We start from the raw sequence: 20,090 nt of genomic DNA, 5'->3' as shown, positions 1-20,090 counted from the left end.
TTTTATGAATTCTGTTACTATGTATGTCCTATGAAATTGGATTGGTAACAGGATCTTTTTTGTTTTTTAATATTTTTTAGGAATTTCAAATAAATGAGCAGGTCCTTGCTTGCTGGTCTGATTGTCGTTTTTACCCAGCCAGAGTCACTGCTGTTAACAAGGATGGTAAGGCATTTGAGTTGTAATTGTTTTTACTCTTGACTTAGGGGTGAGTTACAAACTGGAGTTTGAGAGTATATTTTCAGTATGTATTTATTGCCTAGGAATCCTCTCTCTTTAAGTTAATTACTCTGTCAGGAGTTAGGAAGAAATTATAAATGGAGAGAAAGGTAGGTTAAAGAGGGGGAGTTTGGTTCTTTGCCTTCTAAAACAGTCATGGTTCATCTGTCACTCTGCTGGGAAGTGTGTAGGTTCTTGCTGTCTAGGAGTTCCTAATATAATAGATGAAATAAGTCCCTAATATTCCTTTTAGTTATTTGTGAACAGCCTAGAAATGAAGCAAACAGGAAACTTTTCTTAAAAATGTGCTTTGTGGATGCAAGGTGGTTGAGAGTGGTCTGTAGTATCAGAGTTACTAGTTGAAATTGGGGTACTGGGATTTAGAGCACTGAGCTGGAATGCCTTTGCCAGAGTTTAGAACATGTGAGGAGTCAGGACCGGGAACATGTCCCAAAGAGGCTCATTTTGCTAATAAAGGCAAGAGAAGAGGAGGGTTATGAAGGTAATATGTGTGGTCAGCATCCTGACACACAGAGAACACACTGGGGGTTCAAGTGATACCTGTTTTCCTTTTTTTAACATTTTCTACCAAGATGTTTGTGGTATGTCCACGATTCCTGCAGTGAATGTTTAGGGCAAACAGACCTCTTAGTACCAGTGTTAGGGGTGACTCTAAGGCCACACTGATTTTTCATTCAATGAAGTTATTTAAGTATTTATTCAGCACTCTGCTGGACTTCGGGGTGACCAAGAAGTTTTGTCTGAGAATGGGTTGAAATGGTCAAAAATGAACATACCTTTGCATGTAGCAGAAATTTTAGTTCCTCTCTTGCTACATTCACCCCACCCCCAGTCCCGGCAGCTATTAGACCAGTGTGGGTTGACAGATGTAGGTTATCCTTAAACCACAGTTCTTTTACCACAGGTCTCCAAAGCAAGGTTGTATCTTCTAAGTTGTCTAAACAGTTACTGATCCTCCTGTTCATGGATTAAGTCTTTTTGGATAGTCCCTTGTTTCCCTAAGTTACTTTATAAGCCAGTGTTCAAAATAAAATCCTGTTACTATTTTTCATATGTTTCACTTTAACCTAAAAATTTATTTTAAAGGAAAGCTTACATGTTATTAAACTGCTTTAAATCCTTTTAGTAAAAGACATAGTTTATTATATCAAACATTCATTAAATACAATTTATAGGTCCATTTTTATTAAAATGGTGACTGATCTCACTTAATATGGGGAAAATCAAGTCAAACTCATAGAAGAAAAAGCTACAAGGATATACTGTACAGCACAGGTAATATAGCCAATATATATTTTTAATAAATTTATTTTATTTATTTTTGGCTGCATTGGGTCTTCATTGTTGCACACGGGCTTTCTCTAGTTGTGGCGAGTGGGGGCCACTCTTCGTTGCGATGCGCGGGCTTCTCATCATGGTGGCTTCTCCTGTTGCAGAGCACGGGCTCTAGGCGCGTGGACTTCAGTAGTTGTAGAACGTGGGCTCAGTAGTTGTGGCTCGCGGGCTCTAGATGGCAGGCTCAGCAGCTGTGGTGCACAGGCTTTGTTGCTCCGCGGCATGTGAGATCTTCCCGGACTAGGCCTCGAACCCGTGTCCCCTGCACTGGCAGGCAGATTCTTAACCACTGCGCCACCAGGGAAGCCCTGGGTCTGAAATCTTTTGAAGTGATCATTTAAGGACTAAAAGTCATTGGCCGAATTATTGGCCGTAGTTAATTAAGGTTTTTAAATGTCTTTTAAACTTTGGCAACCAGAGCTTTGCAAGTTGTTTTAAAAAATCTTTTCAGTTTATTTCCTCCATGAGCTAAAATTATAGGAGGGAGAGTCTTGAGGTAATTTGTTCCTACAATGGTCATTTGCTACCCTAATATATTAGTTCTGTAAGCTTCAAATTCTGTTCAGTGAATTTTAGTTAACTGGAGGACATTGAAAATGAGTGGATATTTTTGGGAGAACCTGTTTTCCCCAGAGTTCTTGAGTCTGAAGTCCTGTATTATGCTGCCATCCTTTCTGGTTCTTGAGATTAATTGGAAGAGGGAGGAGAAGGAGGGACATGGGGGAGGGGCAATCCTGAAAGTTAATGGAACCAGCTGTGTGGCATTAATGCTACCTCGTGGACTGCGAAGGAAAGCTAGCCTTTGTGGGTGCTCACATCTGTGCCTGATTTTGAGATGAAAAAATGACTCTTAGGTGCTGCCTTTGGGTTAGGTTTAATCCAGGGGAGCTGGCAGTTTCTAGCTCATGATTTATTCTAGTAATTCAGTTGCAGGATTGGGAGGGACAATGCTGGACTCTAATTTCACTCTTTCTCTGGTTAGTAGGGGCCACCACGGCTTAATGGTGCTGTGAGAAGAACCTCTGCAGGCAAGGTGGTTCCTTTATTTCCTATAAAAGTTATTCAGTCTTTTTGGTGCTGCTAGGAGGAGGCTGGGGATATAGTGAAGTCACTTTCTATAGCTTCATCTTGGGAAGGCTTGGTCTGATTTTTCTGCCGTGCTTAACCTCCTTGATGGTTTTGCTGAGGCTGAGCATTGACTGAGCAGGCTGGTGGGTAGTGGCCCTAGCCAGAGTGGAGAGCACTGGCTGCTGGCATTGGGAATCTGGCATGACTGAATCACAACCAGATAGCAACTTTTATTTTTTATTTTATTTAATTATTTTTTTGCAGCAATAAACTTGACATGTTTATTAATTAAACTATCACTTAAATTAAAAAAGTGCATAGAAAATAAACATGTTTTAAAACTCCTTTTTTTTTACAACTATGTACACGTTTTACTTTTACATTCAATCTTTTGTTGACAGCTTTCAGCACTATTATTTTTTGCACTATTAAAGTATTTTCCTTCATCCCTGTCACAGGGTGTTAACACTGATGGACTTTAGACACACTTTTTCTTTTTTTCCTCTCTTTTTCTCTAAGCAGAAGCTTGGAAGAAAACAAGGGGAAAAAACCCCCCAAAAGATCTGTTTTACATGAATAAGTTGTCAAGAAATGTCTTATTTCTAGAAAAGAAGCTTGTCATCCGTTGAGTTTTTGGTAGCAACTTTCAGTTTCTTTTTTTTTTGCGGTCCGCGGGCCTCTCACTGTTGTGGCCTCTCCTGTTGCGGAACACAGGCTCCGGACGTGCAGGCCCAGCAGCCATGGCCCATGGGCCCAGCTGCTCCGCGGCATGTGGGGTCTTCCCGGACCGGGGCATGAACCTGTGTCCCCTGCATCGGCAGGCGGACTCTCAACCACTGCGCCACCAGGGAAGCCCCAGAGTTTCTTAAGGGAGTTATTTAGCACTTGGAAACTGGGGAGAGCAATGCCATGTTATTTAGCCCTTTTCATCTGGAATGATTCCTTGGCAGTTGCAGTTAAGCATCATTCTGTGTGAAGGCAGCCACACCTGGTAGCCTTGTTAGATCCTTGGTCTGTGTTGGAGAAAAAGAAGGGATTCTGCTTCCAGGGAATCTTTGTTTGGAAGCCATCTCTGGTGAGTTGACCTCACCTCTGCTCAGCTCCCCGTTTTTATGCCGAGGATGTCAGAGCCGCTCGTCTGTCAGGGGGTTTGTGCCCCTGCCCTGCAAGGCATTCTCTCTGGGGGAAACTGAAAGTAGGTTCACATTTACAACAAAATGAGGAATCATTCTTTCCTGTTGATCTGTGGTTAACTTGAGTGCGCAGGCGAATCAGGTCCCTCTTCCTTAAAATTATGCATATCCTTGGGTCACGGCCCCCTCGTCCCCTCCTTGTACCCCAGTTCAATCTCTTTGTTCATTGCCTAAAGTCTGCATTTAAACTGGGAGATTTTATGGAAATGGTCTTATTTCTAGAGTCTCTGGTTGAAGCAGTTACTATTTTTTGTTTTCTTCATGCTATAACTGAACCTACATTTGAAATGTGGGAACACTGGGACTATGAGCAGCTTTGAATAGAGATGAAAGGACAATTTAGGCCCATACATGTAGCTGCTAGCTCGGCTCCTACCTTCTATGGGGGGAAGGAGGTTCTCTGTCAAAGTGACTTGGTAGATGATGGTAATTAGAACCACATATTGATCCCTTGCTCTGTGACAGTCCCTTTGCTAAGCAATTTCCATATCTGATCTTATTTAGTCTTCACATAAACGTGGAAAGGTTGTTGCCGTCAACCCCATCCACATTTTACAGATGAGGAACTGAGCTCACAGGAGAAACTGCTTGAGGTTACAGAGCATATAGATAAATGGTAGCCTGAGGTCTGCATGGAGGTCTGTGGTGCTCCAAGTTTCCTGAAACTGCAGTTCCTACAGTACCAGGCCGCTTCTCTGGATCAGGGTTTTCCTTAAACAGCAGAAGTTGTCAGGGCCAGATGCTCGCTGGCGGTGTGTGTGTGTGTACGTGCACCTGATACGGTAGGGTGAGTGTACATGGTCTGTACTTCCTGGAGCCCGGTGGTGTCTTGAGAGCCCTGATTGGAGACAGGCCCTGTCCCAGTCCCTGCTTGATGATTATAAGCAGTTCATTCTCCTTGCTCTAGACTCATCTGAGCAGTTAGAAATGGGAGAAGGAATTGGACTAGATGAGCAGTTCTGGAAATTATTGGCTACAGAACCTAAGCCCATTATGTAAAATTCCTAAGAGGAGAAGACTTAGGGGGAGGTTGCCTGCAAACATGCACTTATCCCATCCCTCTGCCCACCCCCTTAGGCACATCTGTGGGAACCTCAGGACTTAGAGAAACCATGTTTGAAAGCTCCTATCCATGATATTGTGGAATTCTCTGACTCCTGGAGAATGAGCAGGGTAGTAAAAGGACCCTGACTCACAGTTATGGTAGCTTTCAAGAGCAACAGAAATCTGTCCTTTCTAGAGTCACCTGTTTCCTTGGTCCTAGAGAAGATGAGCTTTCTATACGTCTCTAGTTTTGTTCTTACGTCCCTTCTGCTATTACTGAGGTTGTCTGATATGCTGAGTTCTTAACCCCCAGAGGACAAAGCCAGGAAGCTTTGTTTCATCTGGTAAAGACAGGAGCTTCTTAAGGGAGCCTGAGGCAGGTGGCCTTTGTGTCAAGAATGTTCTTATTTTGGATTCTGTCATTTACATGTTTTTTGTTAGATGTTGTTTGTGGCCATGGGAGAGCTCTGTTGCCAGCCACCCTTGGGAGGATTCCGTGGGAAGACATTCTTTTAGTTATGCATGAAACCATTAAAGTAGATTTGGGGCCTCTCTCCAGAAGTGGGTCTAGACCACTGTTGTCTGTGGGATGTGTTGTTTTGTTCCCTCTGATTCATTGAAGCCCAGGTTAGGCTATGTGCATGATCAAGGGAGAAAGTTTCAAGATGATCCCTTGTAGTTCTTTGGAAGTAAAAAGGGTCAGGGCCAGGATATTGTTATCTAAGGACAGCGGCCCCTGAGCACCTTTGGCCATAGTTTGGGTCATTTCAGAGTGGCCAGAGGTGCTCTGGGTTTGTGGTTTGGAATTGAGGCTGAGGGACTTGGGGAATAGGCAGTGTGGGGTGGTGGGAGAAGAATTAGTCAGAGGCCAGCAGACAGGCTTGGGTTCTGCTTCTAGCTCTGTTGTAGACTTCCATGGAACTCGGGGTCCATCCCTTCATCTAAGGCCTCCATTCTGAGCCTGCTGTCAGGAGTAAGCTTCAAAATTGACTTCAAGTAGCTGAAAATGTTGGACTTTTGGGTAGCATTTTGTCCTTCTGGATGTTTGAAATGTCTGTAAAAATGGACAGTTTTCATTTTGATGTAACTGTTGATGAACTTTGTTGATAAGATAGTTTAAAGTATAGGCTTGGGTGGCTTGTTGGCATGCTTAATATTTAAGATTTCTTGAGAATTGGGTTCTTAATGTCCCCAACCCCAAACCCCTGTCCTTAGACTGGCCAGAGCTTTGCCATGGTTGCTTGAAAAGAGTCTGTTTAGAGTTCCACAGCCTTGCTTATTATCATTGCTCCTTTGCTTGCCAACACCCTCACAATAGAGGCAGGAAGACAGGAACCCAGGCCTTTGCTGTAAGTATTCATCAATCATTGCTGACGTGCCTTATGTAGAATCCTTATCATAGCCTGTCATCTCATTGCTTGCTTTAGCCAACCAACTATATATACCTGTATAAGTATTATTTTTATTTATATTTATATATATATATATATATATATATATAAAACCAACTGTGTATCCTTGTGTCTGTCTTGTTTGCTAGCAACTTTTCTGTGTTGGTGACACTTGTAACAAATAATCACTTTTATTTTGTAATTACAAGGAGCAAAACAGTAGGTAATTACTCGTTTACAACAGTGGTTCTCAGACTTCATTGTGCACCAGAGTCACCTCAAGGCTTTATTAAACTTTTTCTTTCTTTTACTTTTAAAAATATTTTATTTTACTGATGTATAGTTGTGTTAGTTTCAGGTCTACAGCAAGGTGATTCAGTTATACGTATATATACATTATTTTTTTCATATTCTTTTCCATTATGGTATATCACAAGATATTGAATATAGTTCCCTGTGCTATACAGTAATGGGGTGCATGTGTCTTTTTGAATTATGGTTTTCTCTGGGTATATGCCCAGTAGTGGGATTGCTGGATCGTATGGTAATTCTATTTTTAGTTTTTTAAGGAAACTCCATACTGTTCTCCATCTTGGCTGTATCAATCTGCATTCCCACCAACAGTGCAAGAGGGTTCCCTTTTCTCCACACCCTCTCCAGCATTTGTTGTTTGTAGATTTTCTGATGATGGCCATTGTGACCTGTGTGAGATGATACGTCATTGTAGCTTTGATTTGTATTTCTCTAATAATTAGTGATGTTGAGCAGCTTTTCATGTGCTTCTTGGCCATCTGTATATCTTCTTTGGAGAAATATCTATTTAGGTCTTCTGCCCATTTTTGGATTGGGTTGTTTGATTTTTTAATATTGAGCTGCATGAGCTCTTTAAATATTTTGGAGATTAATCCTTTGTCCGTTGATTCCTTTGCAAATATTTTCTCCCATTCTGAGGGTTGTCTTTTCGTCTTGTTTATGGTTTCCTTTGGTGTACAAAAACTTTTAAGTTTCATTAGGTCCCATTTGTTTACTTTTGTTTTTATTTCCATTACTCTAGGAGGTGGATCAAAAAAGATCTTGCTGTGATTTATGTCAGAGTGTTCTTCCTATGTTTTCCTCTAGGAGTTTTAAAGTGTCCAGTCTTACATTTAGGTTTCTAATCCATTTTGAGTTTAATTTTGTGTATGGTGTTAGGGAGTGTTCTAATCTTATTCTTTTACATGTAGCTGTCCAGTTTTCCCAGCACCACTTACTGAAGAGACTGTCTTTTCTCCATTGTGTATCCTTGCCTCCTTTGTCATAGATTAGTTGACCATAGGTGTGTGGGTTTATCTCTGGGCTTTCTGTCTTGTTCCATTGATCTATATTTCTGTTTTTGTGCCAGTACCATATTGTCTTGATGACTGTAACTTTGTAGTATAGTCTGAAGTCAGGGAGTCTGATTCCTGCAGCTCTGCTTTTTTCCCTCAAGACTGCTTTGGCTATTCGGGGTCTTTTGTGTCTCCATACAAATTATAAGATTTTTTGTTCTAGTTCTATAAAAAATGCCATTAGTAATTTGATAGGGATTGCATTGAATCTGTAGATTGCTTTTGGATAGTGTTGTCATTTTCACAATATTGATTCTTCCAATCCAAGAACATGGTATATCTCTCCATCTATTGGCATCATCTTTAATTTCTTTCATCAGTGTCTTATAGTTTTCTGCATACAGGTCTTTTGTCTCCCTAGGTAGGTTTACTCCTAGGTATTTTATTCTTGTTGTTGCAATGGTAAATGGGAGTGTTTCCTTAATTTCTCTTTCAGATTTTTCATCATTAGCATATAAGAATGCAAGAGATATCTGTGCATTAATTTTGTATCCTGCAACTTTACCAAATTCATTGATTAGCTCGAGTAGTTTTCTGGTGGCATCTTTAGGATTCTCTATATATAGTATCTTGTCATCTGCAAACAGTGACAGTTTTCCTTTTTCTTTTCCAATTTGTATTCTTTTTATTTCTTTTTCTTCTCTGATTGCTGTGGCTAGGACTTCTAAAACTGTGTTGAATAATAGTGGTGAGAGGGCTTCCCTGGTGGCGCAGTGGTTGAGAGTCTGCCAGCCGATGCAGGGGACACGGGTTTGTGCCCCGGTCCCGGGAAGATCCCACATGCTGTGGAGTGGCTGGGCCCATGCGCCATGGCCGCTGAGCCTGCGCGTCCGGAGCCTGTGCTCCACAACGGGAGAGGCCACAACAGTGAGAGGCCCGCGTACCGCAAAAAAAAAAGAAAAAAAAATAGTGGTGAGAGTGGACATCCTTGTCTTCTTCCTGATCTTAGAGGAAACGTTTTCAGTTTTTCACCATTGAGAATGATGTTTGCTGTGGGTTTGTTGTATATGGCCTTTATCATGTTGAGGTAGGTTCCCTCTATGCCTACTTTCTGGAGAGTTTTTATCATAAATGGGTGTTGAATTTTGTCAGAAGCTTTTTCTGCATCTGTTGAGATGCTGATATGGTTTTTATTCTTCAGTTTGTTAATATGGTGTATCACATTGATTGATTTGCGTATACTGAAGAATCCTTGTATCTCTGGGATAAATCCCACTTGATCATGGTGTATGATCCTTTTAATGTGTTGTTGGATTCTGTTTGCTAGTATTTTGTTGAGGGTTTTTGCATCTATATTCATCAGTGATATTGGTCTGTAATTTTCTTTTTTTTGGTAGTATCTTTGTCTGGTTTTGGTATCAGGGTGATGGTGGCCTCATAGAATGAGTTAAGGAGTGCTCCTTCCTCCGCAGTTTTTTGGAAGATTTTGAGATGGATGGATGTTAGCTCTTCTCTAAATGTTGATAGAATTCACCTGTGAAGACACCTGGTCCTGGACTTTTGTTTGTTGGAAGATTTTTTTTTTTTTTTTTTTGCAGTATGCGGACCTCTCACTGTTGTTGTGGCCTTTCCCGTTGCGGAGCACAGGCTCCGGACGCGCAGGCTCAGCGGCCATGGCTCACGGGCCTAGCCGCTCCGCGGCATGTGTGATCTTCCTGGACCGGGGCATGAACCCGTGTCCCCTGCATCGGCAGGCGGACTCTCAACTACTGCGCCACCAGGGAAGCCCAATTTTCTTAAGTTTACTGAGGCTTGATTTGTGACCCAAGATGTGATCTATCCTGGAGAATGTTCCGTGGGCATTTGAGAAGAAAGTGTAATCTGCTCTTTTTGGATAGAATATCCTATAAATATCAATTAAATCTATCTGGTCTATTGTGTGATTTAAAGCTTTTGTTTCCTTATTAATTTTCTCTTTGGATGATCTGTCCATTGGTGTAAGTGAGGGGTTAAAGTCCCCCACTATTGTGTCACTGTCGATTTCCTCTTTTATAGCTGTTAGCAGTTGCCTTATGTATTGAGGTGCTCCTATGTTGGGTGCATATATATTTATAATTGTTATATGTTCTTCTTGGATGGATCCCTTGATCATTATGTAGTGTCCTTCCTTGTCTCTTGTAATATTCTTTATTTTAAAGTCTATTTTATTTGATATGAGTATTGCTACTCCAGCTTTCTTTTGATTTCCATTTGCATGGAATATCTTTTTCCATCCCTCCATTTTCAGTCTGAATGTGTCCCTAGGTCTGAAGTGGGTCTCTTATAGACAGCATATATATGAGTCTTGTTTTTGTATCTATTCAGCAAGCCTGTGTCTTTTGGTTGGAGCATTTAATCCATTCACGTTTAAGGTAATTATTGATATGTATGTTCCTATGACCATTTTCTTAACTGTTTTGGGTTTGTTTTTGTAGGTTCTTTTCTTCTCTTGTGTTTCCCACTTAGAGAAGTTCTTTCAGCATTTGTTGTAGAGCTGGTTTGGTGGTGCTGAATTTTCTTAGCTTTTGCTTGTCTGTAAAGCTTTTGATTTCTCCATCGAATCTGAATGAGATCCTTGCCGGGTAGAGTAATCTTGGTTGTAGGTTCTTCCCTTTCATCACTTGAAGTATATCATGCCACTCCCTTCTGGCTTGTAGAGTTTCTGCTGAGAAATCAGCTGTTACCTTTATGGGAGTTCCCTTGTATGTTATTTGTCGTTTTTCCCTTGCTGCTTTCAGTAATTTGTCTTTGTCTTTAATTTTTGCCAGTTTGATTACTGTGTGTCTCGGCGTGTTTCTCCTTGGTTTTATCCTGTATGGGACTTTCTGTGCTTCCTGGACTTGGGTGGCTATTTCCTTTCCCATGTTAGGGAAGTTTTCGACTATAATCTCTTCAAATATTTTCTCGGGTCCTTTCTCTCTCTCATCTCCTTCTGGGACCCCTATAATGCGAATGTTGTTGTGTTTAATGTTGTCCCAGAGGTCTCTTAGGCCGTCTTCATTTCTTTTCATTCTTTTTTTTATTCTGTTCCGCAGCAGTGAATTCCACCATTCTGTCTTCCAGGTCACTTATCCATTCTTCTGTCTCAGTTATTCTGCTATAGATTCCTTCTAATGTAGTTTTCATTTCAGTCATTGTATTGTTCATCTCTTTTTGTTTGTTCTTTAATTCTTCTAGGTCTTTGTTAAACATTTCTTTCATCTTCTCGATCTTTGCTTCCATTCTTTTTCCGAGGTCCTGGATCATTTTCCTATCATTATTCTGAATTCTTTTTCTCTTTTTTTTTTTTTGCGGTACACGGGCCTCTCACTGTTGTGGCCTCTCCCGTTGCGGAGCACAGGCTCCGGACGCGCAGGCTCAGCGGCCATGGCTCATGGGCCCATCCGCTCCATGGCACGTGGGATCTTCCTGGACCGGGGCATGAACCCGTGTCCCCTGCATCGGCAGGCGGACTCTCAACCACTGCACCACCAGGGAAGCCCCTGAATTCTTTTTCTGGAAGGTTGCCTATCTCCACTTCATTTGGTTGTTTTCTGGGGTTTTATCTTGTTCCTTCATCTGGTACATAGCCCTCTGCCTTTTCATCTTGTCTATCTTTCTGGGAATGTGGTTTTCATTCCATAGGCTGCAGGATTGTACTTCGTGCTTCTGCTGTCTGCCCTCTGGTGGATGAGACTATCTAAGAGGCTTGTGCAAGTTTCCTGATGGGAGGGACTGGTGGTAGGTAGAGCCGGCTGTTGCTCTGGTGGGCAGAGCTCAGTAAAACTTTAATCCACTTGTCTGCTGATGGGTGGGGCTGGGTTCCCTCCCTGTTGGTTGTTTGGCCTGAGGCGACCCAACACTGGCGCCTGCCTAGGCTCTTTGGTGGAGCTAATGGTGGACTCTGGGAGGGCTCACGCCAAGGGGTACTTCCCAGAACTTCTGCTGCCAGTGTCCAGTCCTCACGGTGAGACAGAGCCACCCCCCTACTCTGCAGGAGACCCCTCAACACTAGCAGGTAGGTCTGGTTCAGTCTCCTATGGGGTCATTGCTCCTTCCCCTGGGTCGTGATGTGCACACTACTTTGTGTGTGCCCTCCAAGAGTGGAGTCTCTGTTTCCCCCAGTCCTGCTGAAGACCTGCAGTCAAATCCCGCTAGCCTTCAAAGTCTGATTCTCTAGGAATTCCTCCTACTATTGCCGGACCCCTAGGTTGGGAAGCCTGACGTGGGGCTCAGAACCTTCACTCCAGTGGGTGGACCTCTGTGGTATAAGTGTTCTCCAGTTTGTGAGTCACCCACCCAGCAGTTACGGGATTTGATTTTATTGTGATTGTGCCCCTCCTACCGTCTCATTGTGGCTTCTCCTTTGTCTTTGGATGTAGGGTATCTTTTTTGGTGAGTTCCAGTGTCTTCCTGTCGATGATTGTTGAGCAGTTAGTTGTGATTCTGGTGTTCTCGCAAGGTGGAGTCTTTTTTGTTTTTAATTTTTGGCTGCGTCGCATCTTCTTTGCTGCGCACAGGCATTCTTCTAGTTGTGGCGAGCAGGGGCTTTGCTTCGTTGCGGTGTGCGGGCTTCTCATTGCTGTGGCTTCTCTTGTTGGGGAGCACGGGCTCTACGTGTGCGGGCTTCAGTAGTTGTGGCTCACAGGCTGTAGAGCACAGGCTGAGTAGTTGTGGCTCACGGGCTTAGCTGCTCTGTGGCATGTAGGATCTTCCTGGACCAGGACCAGAACCCATGTCGCCTGTATTGGCAGACAAATTCTTAACCACTGTGCCACCAGGGAAGTCCTCAAGGTCTTACTAAAACACATTTCTGTGTCACACTCCCAGAGTTTTTGATTCTGTATATTGGGGGTGGGGCTGATAATTTGCATTTCCAGTAATTTCACAGGGTTGTTCATGCTGCTGGTCTGGGGACTACACTTTGATAAACACTGGTTACAGTGAGTCTGGCGCTGTGTGAGAAACTACTGTCAGATGTGTTCTTTAGCCTTGAAGAGCCTGCCTTCGATTTGGGATCTGCCTTCTATATGAAGGCACCTAAATGTGAGTCTCTGCAGGTCAGGTACCAAATGAGTCTGAGAAGTTCAGAGGAGGGAGAACTCTCCAGTAGCAGGGAAGTCAGGAAGCTTTTACTGAGCTATTGTGGTCTTTTGAGCTGAGTGCTTAAGGATCAATGAGTGGCACATTCCAGGCAGGAAAACACTTCTTCGTGTGGAGGTGGAAATGTCACAAGACAGTTTCAGTGGGTGGCAAGTAGCTAGTCACTTTGAGTTGGTGGGTATTGTATGCTGGTAATTCGAAATAAGGTTTGGAAAATAATTGGGCTCAGATTGCTTGGACTTTGAGCACTGAAGAGGTGGCTAGCCATGGGCAGGGCCTTATTCAGGGCTGGAGGAGCAGGCCGGTGGGTGGGGAGAGAATGTATAAGAAGGAGGCAACCAGCCAGAAGATCTTAACTTCATCGTTGCATTATTCTGCTCCCAACCCTTGGGATTTATTTTTTTTCTTCCATGTTGGGTAGCAAATTGGTCCTGAAAACTGACCATGTTTACTAGTGGTAAATCATTACATGATTACCAGTGGTTCATTGATAATCTTGACAAGATTAACTGTGATTTTTTTTTTTTTAATAGATCCCTGGAACCAAAAAAAAAAGAAAAATGAGAGAGAGAGAGAGAGAGACATGGGTGGGTTCTAAAATGCAAAAGGTTGAAAGTGTTGGTTTGGGTACAGCTAATGAGAACTTTTGTAGTTGGATGTATTATTTGGCGAGATAAGATTATTTGGATTTCCAGTTTCAGTTTTTTAGCAGAGAGTGATTTTTGTTGGACTTAAAAAAAAAAAAAAAAACGGAACAAAACTAACAATGTAGCGGTCACCATTTAGTGCTTTGGCCTAGTCTCTATTTTGAAATATTGTAATATGTAGCTAATTCATATGGATTTTGAGAGTAATGTGACCTCTAAAAACATAATACCTTTAGCAGATGGTCGTATTTCTTTTCAAGTTTAAAAGATATTACTACTTCTAAGCCCAGAAAATAAAGATTAAGTGATAAACATTAATAATTCACCAAGCAATAAGTAAATCTGCATTTTCCTTATATCCTATTTTTTTTAATTGAAGTATAGTTGATGTACAATATTATATGTTACAGGTGTAAATATAGTGATTCACAATTTTTAAAGGTTACACTCCATTTGTAGTTCTTATAAAATATTGGCTATATTCCCTGTGTTGAATAATATATCCTTGTAGCTTATTTTATACATAATAGTTTGTACTTCTTAATCTCCTATCCCTATTTTGCCCCTCCTCTGTTTCCTTCTCCCTACGGGTAACCACTAGTTTGTTCTCTGTATCTGTGAATGTTTCTTTTTTGTTATATTCACTCCTTTGTTGTATTTTTTAGATTCCACACGTGAGATCATATAGTATTTGTCTTGTCTCATTTATTTCACTTAGCATAATACCCTCCAAGTCCATCCATGTTGCTGCAAATTTCATTCTTTTTTCATGGTTGAGTAGTATTCCATTGTATATGTATATGTGTATATATATATACCACCTCTTTTATCCATCTGTCTGTTGATGGACACTTAGATTGCTTCCATATCTTGGCAATTGTAAATAATGCTGTGAACATTGGGGTGCATGTATCTTTTTGGATTAGTGCTTTTGTTTTTTTCGGATATATACCAAGGAGTGGAATTGCTGGGTCATGTGGTAATTCTATTTTTAGTATTTTGAGACACCTCTATACTGTTTTTTCCACAGTGGCTGCACCAGTTTACATTCCCACCAAGACTGTAACACAGTATATCTTTCCATCTTCAGTTTCTTACATAAGTGTCTTATAGTTTTCCAAGTACAGGTCTTTTACCTCCTTAGGTAGGTTTATTCCTCGGTATCTTATTCTTTTTGATGCAACAATAAACGGGATTGTTCCCTTAATTTCTCTGATAGTTCATTGTTGGTGTTTCCTTACATTCTTAATTGTTTTACTGCTCTTTGTTCTTGGTCTAAGTCAGTGCAAGTGTTTAAGATTTAGTGAAGCACCATAAAAATGAGGTTTTTTTGGGATGGATTTTGATTTGTATAGATAAAAAGATTTGTAAGATAAAGAGGAAAAGGCAAGTGTACTATTATTATCTTGGACATAAGTAAGATTGAATGTGATTCTTGAACAACTTTTTAATTTCCATATGTTTATTATTGTGGTTGGAACTCCCTTGTGTTTATGCTTTGAAAAGTTTTGTTGCTTTCATGAAACTGCAAGTTAAAATCATATCTTTTTGAATTTTAGGTACTTACACTGTGAAATTTTATGATGGAGTAGTTCAGACTGTCAAACATATTCATGTCAAAGCTTTTTCGAAAGATCAGGTGAGAAATGTGGTTTTATGCTTTGTAGTATGAATAATGCTAATGTTATAGTTTTGTTTCTCAAAGATGTTACATTTGTTTATGATGACAAAATCTTTCCTTCATCTGACATGATTTCACCAGAAAGCAATACACAAGTTTTCAGAAATTGTAAATATTTGTCTCTCTCTCTGCCTTTTTCTTTTCATACCAATTCTTTTCAGAAGTGCCAGTACTTGCATACCATTACCTGTTATCTGTCTTTTTCCCAAAGCGCCTGGTTGTTATTCTTTCTTCTGTCTTCTGTGCTCTGCCCACAGAGCTGTTTCCCCTCACAGGGAACTTGCTGAGTGGTTGAAGAGATGGAGATGTTTTCTCCTCATCTGACTTTGTCCTTCAGCTCAGGACCATGGCTTGGTGGTTACGGAGCCACCATTTGGCATAGATTTGGCAAGCACTCGTGTTAGATGTGCCTGGGTTGAAATTTTTGTTTCCTTTTGTCCCTTTCACCATCCATGTACTTGTCTAAGCACGGGTCCTGAGTTTTTTTTTTTTTGAGGTACGTGGGCCTCTCACTGTTGTGGCCTCTCTCGTTGCGGAGCACAGGCTCCGGACGCGCAGGCTCAGCGGCCATGGCTCACGGGCCCAGCCGCTCCGCAGCATGTGGGATCTTCCCGGACCGGGGCGCGAACCCGTGTCCCCTGCGTTGGCAGGCAGACTCTCAACCACTGCGCCACCAGGGAAGCCCCGGGTCCTGAGTTTTGATACTGGAAATGTGGTGCACACAGATAGATTCTGGCCACCTGGAAGTGTTGCCTACTTTCTTCGTGATTTTTTTTTCCCTTTTAGTTTTTTTTAATATTTATGTCTTAATGAAATAGCTGAGGGGAAAGATTCTGATTGTAACTAATTGTTATTTACTTCTTTGGGTGGTTGTTGATATGACAGTATTTGGTAATCCTGGAACCTTCTAATAAATTCTTCTGAACATATATTTAGCAATTCCAAAGCATCATGATACATGATATTGTTAAAGATAATCTCAGAAGTGTTTTTGCCTTTCTGGTTTTCCTCTTCAGAAAATTGACAAAATTATAAAGCTTTAGCCCTGAAGATGTTTTCTCTTTGATCATTTGCTTCTCAGGCATCTAAGGAACTACACAGCACTCTAAAACATTATTTTGGCCTTCAATTTGGCAATTTTTATGTTAAGTTTGTGGAATGAGTTAATATAGATAGAGGACTGTATTAAGAACATGTCCAGAGCTGTCATATTGTATCTAGAATCTACACAAATGGAAGTCTAGGGCTCCACATAACAAACGTTCATCTGTTTCCTCTGATTGATAGTACTCATGGTGCCTTAGCTTGGGGATGGGCACCTCACCCTGTGTGGATTTGTGGGTCTTCAGTCCTCAATTCCCAGCTGCCTCTGAGTGTCTCATGTCATCTCAGACCTGGCAGGTGGTCAAGCACAGGCCCATGGCTCCTGTTTGTTTTTCTTTTCCAAGAGAACATAGTGGTTTGGATAAATGACTTCTCAGCTAGGCCACTTACAAAGCAAAATTTCTTACAAATATCTGTCAGACAATTTTTAAAGCTTTTTTCATATAGTATTAGATTGTTTTTTTGTTTTTTAAATAGGATTGTACTGCCCTAAGTGGTTTGATAATCTATATTTCAGGAACATTTATCTTTTTTTGAAGTTATAGAAACAATATATGTTTGCTGTAGAAAATTTAGAAAGTACAGAAAAGGGCAAAGAAAGTAAAAATTGTATAATTCTATCATCTAGATGCAATTGCTCTTAACATTTTAATGTATAGCCTTCTGTATTTTTTTAAAAAGATACTTATGTATATATATTTTTCTTTTCCAAATTTGAGTCATATGTTACTGTTCTATAACTTGCTCTTTTTTTTTTTTTTTTTTTTTTTGCGGTATGTGGGCCTCTCACTGTTGTGGCCTCTCCCGTTGCGGAGCACAGGCTCCGGACACGCAGGCTCAGCGGCCATGGCTCACAGGCCCAGCCGCTCCGCGGCATGTGGGATCCTCCCGGACCGGAGCACAAACCCGCGTCCCCTGCATCGGCAGGCATACTATCAACCACTGCACCACCAGGGAAGCCCTGTAACTTGCTCTTTTAACAAAATAACGTTTTCCCAAGTTCCTAAGTACTGTATGGGAATATAGCTTTTAATGGCTAAGTAGTATTTATAATATGTATGTAACCCTACTTTGTGTAACCAGTTTTCTAATGGTCATTTAAGGATATTTGTAAATCTGGGTACACACGTCTGATTATTTTGTTATCAGATTTCATTTCTAGGAATTTATTCGAGTTCAAAAGTATAAACATAAGACTTTTGACCTAAATTGCCAGCCCCCCTTCCTGGTGGTTGCAGTTTATATTTCTGCCAGCAGTTACTGAGGAGTGCTTATCCTCAAACCTGGCTGCTTTCAGAAAACTTTGGAGACTTGAAAAAAATATTTTCTTTTAGTTTCTAACCACAGGGATTCTCCTTGTTTATTACTTTTCCCTCTGGAACAAATTAAACTTTTACTCACTGTGTATTTAGGCAGTCCTTCCTGCTCCTGGCAAAAATCTGTGTGCCAAGTGTGTGCTTGGTGCTAGGGATCCAATATGAACATGATGTGGTGGTCTCTGCTCTTCTCTTGAGGTCTTGGAAGAAAGATACTTACGCAAATAAACTTAATTGTAGTTTTAGAAACTCCAGAGCTTTCAGAGCTTGCTTTATTATGAGACAGTATACTAGGACACAAGATTTTTAAGATGAATTTTGAAAAAGTAATTTAGGAGGAAAGTAACCAAGAAGAAGTACTTTCTCCTAATGGACAAAAACTCCGTAGCTCAGGAACGCAGTAGGTGGCTTGTTCGACTGAGCACAGCCTTTACCCAGTAGAGGAAGCAAAGACCCTGTTTTTGAGGTGGAAAATCTTTACAGCTTTCTGGTTCGCCTCTAGTTATCAGTTTGGGTTCTTCTCTACACAGGACATCAGCATCTGCTGGCAAACTAGCCAGCCTCTGAAAGGCCCTGGGTCAGTGTAGTCATTCTTGGGAGGAGACGGACGGGGCATGAAGGCATCTCTGTCAAAAAGATTGCTTCCCAGAAGAGGTCCCTGGGGTAGTTGTCTGTCCCTTTAATAATTTTTTAGTGACTTACTAATCAAAAGGGGAGATAGCATTGTCTCAGAAGGAATTGAAAATGGCTGTTATTTTCTTTAAACTTAGGACTGTTTTTCAAACCTCAGAATATGGGTGTATATTTTCAGTGGTGCTTTCCATTACATGACCTGATACATGTCCTCTTTTAATTTCTTTGTCTTCATAAGTTTACAAAAAACCATCTGACTTTATATTTGCAAGTAATCACAAAGTGTGATTCATCGCTATTTTGCTCATTTTAGAATATTGTGGATAATGCTAGGCCTAAAGAAACAGAACACAAAAGTCTTTCATCATCTCCTGATAAACGAGAGAAGTTTAAAGAGCAGAGAAAAGCCACAGCCAATGTGAAGAAAGACAAAGAGGACAAAGCCTTAAAGACAGAAAAGAGACCCAAACAGCCTGATAAAGAAGGAAAGTTAATCTGTTCTGAAAAGGGGAAGGTGTCAGAGAAGAGCCTTCCCAAGAACGAGAAAGAAGATAAGGAGAACATTTCAGAAAATGACAGAGAGTATTCTGGAGATGCTCAAGTGGATAAGAAACCTGAAAATGACATTGTGAAGAGTCCACAAGAAAACTTGAGGGAGCCAAAAAGAAAGCGAGGCAGACCCCCTTCCATAGCTCCTACTGGTGAGTTCCCCAAGTGTTCAATGCCAGAGTGTTCTTCTGTGGTCCTTTGTGGTTCTTTATAACTTCTGTACTTCAAGCCTTTGTTTTTGTGACTGACTTTGAATCATTCTGTCATCTAAAAACAAGTCATGCCCATAGAGCTGAATTTTATGGGAGGTATATATCCAGGTGAACATAAGTTTTGGAAACATGTCCTTGACTGGGCTTCTGGGGTGACAGATAACTCTTCACTAGATACTTCAGCTTATATGATAAAGCCTAATAAGCTAAGGCCTTTTGCTTTTGCCAATTCAAATGATTTCACTTTAAGTAAGCTTACTAGAATGTAGAATCAGGAAATAGTGTTTTCATGAGTGACATGAAAGGGGAAAGGAGAGGTAAACAGGTGTGGGCATCTGGAGGAGGCGACAAGAAAGAACACTGGACCTAGGAACGTATGGGTACATTTGAAATTGAGATCTCTGGAGAGTGATTATGGATCGGAAATTTTCCCTGTCTAAATAAAAAGCTGAGATGGCTAATTGGTAGAGTCAAGGTTAGAGGATTTAGGGAAGAATACACAATTATTTTAAAAAGTTGAAATATGGAATTCTTCTAAAATAGCCAAGAAAGAAACAAACCCTGAATTTTTTCCTAAGGCAAACATTCCTTCTCTAGATTGAGTGGCGTGAAGAACCCCCAGGATCTCTAGACTGAACACTGCCTATAATTATCTGGCAGTGGCCTTCAGACATTCTTGTTTACATGTTCTTTACATAAATATTGAAAAACTGTGAATCCCCTAGTTTGTTTTTTTTTTTTTTTTTTTTTGCGGTACGTGGGCCTCTCACTGTTGTGGCCTCTCCCTTTGCGGGGCACAGGCTCCAGATGCGCAGGCTCAGCGGCCATGGCTCACGGGCCCAGCCGCTCCACAGCATGTGGGATCCTCTCGGACTGGGGCACGAACCCATGTCCCCTGCATCGGCAGGTGGACTCTCAACCACTGCGCCACCAGGGAAGCCCGAATCCCCTAGTTTTAAAGTGATACCTGGGGACTTGCCTGGCAGTTCAGCAGTTAAGACTCCATGCTTCCACTGCGGGGGGCTCTGGTCCGATCCCCGGTCGGGGAACTAAGATCCCACACAACATGTGGCGAGGCCAAAAAAAAAAATGTGATACCTGTTTTTTTCTTACAAGTTTGAATAGCTGCTAAAGGTAAATTTAAAATATAAAATATGACAAAATATATTTTCATCAGAATTGTGGAACTACAGAGTTAGCTCAGTTGTTGTTCCCTTATGATGCAGAATGCAAAGCCAGTCCTATCTGT

The 20,090-nt window shown here is 41.3% G+C and overlaps 1 protein-coding gene across 8 annotated transcripts in view; it reads left to right on the top strand.

Annotated features, from left to right (window-relative positions):
• PHF20 (PHD finger protein 20) overlaps nucleotides 1–20,090 on the top strand; it is a 133,463-nt gene that overhangs the window by 40,173 nt on the left and 73,200 nt on the right. For 7 of the 8 annotated variants that reach the window (XM_004272796.4, XM_033433630.2, XM_049699068.1 and 4 more), the window contains 3 exons: nucleotides 81–165; nucleotides 14,906–14,985; nucleotides 18,394–18,781. In XM_004272796.4, coding sequence (XP_004272844.1) covers nucleotides 81–165; nucleotides 14,906–14,985; nucleotides 18,394–18,781 — 553 coding nt within the window. Of the gene's footprint in view, nucleotides 1–80; nucleotides 166–11,475; nucleotides 11,615–14,905; nucleotides 14,986–18,393; nucleotides 18,782–20,090 lie in introns of those variants that run through there. The other variant, XM_049699070.1, reaches the window with a different exon arrangement.

The sequence above is a fragment of the Orcinus orca genome, chromosome 16, assembly GCF_937001465.1.
Source record: "Orcinus orca chromosome 16, mOrcOrc1.1, whole genome shotgun sequence".
Lineage (NCBI taxonomy): Eukaryota > Metazoa > Chordata > Mammalia > Artiodactyla > Delphinidae > Orcinus > Orcinus orca.
Note: the sequence above shows the minus strand (reverse complement) of the source record. Positions and strands in the feature narration are given on the sequence as shown.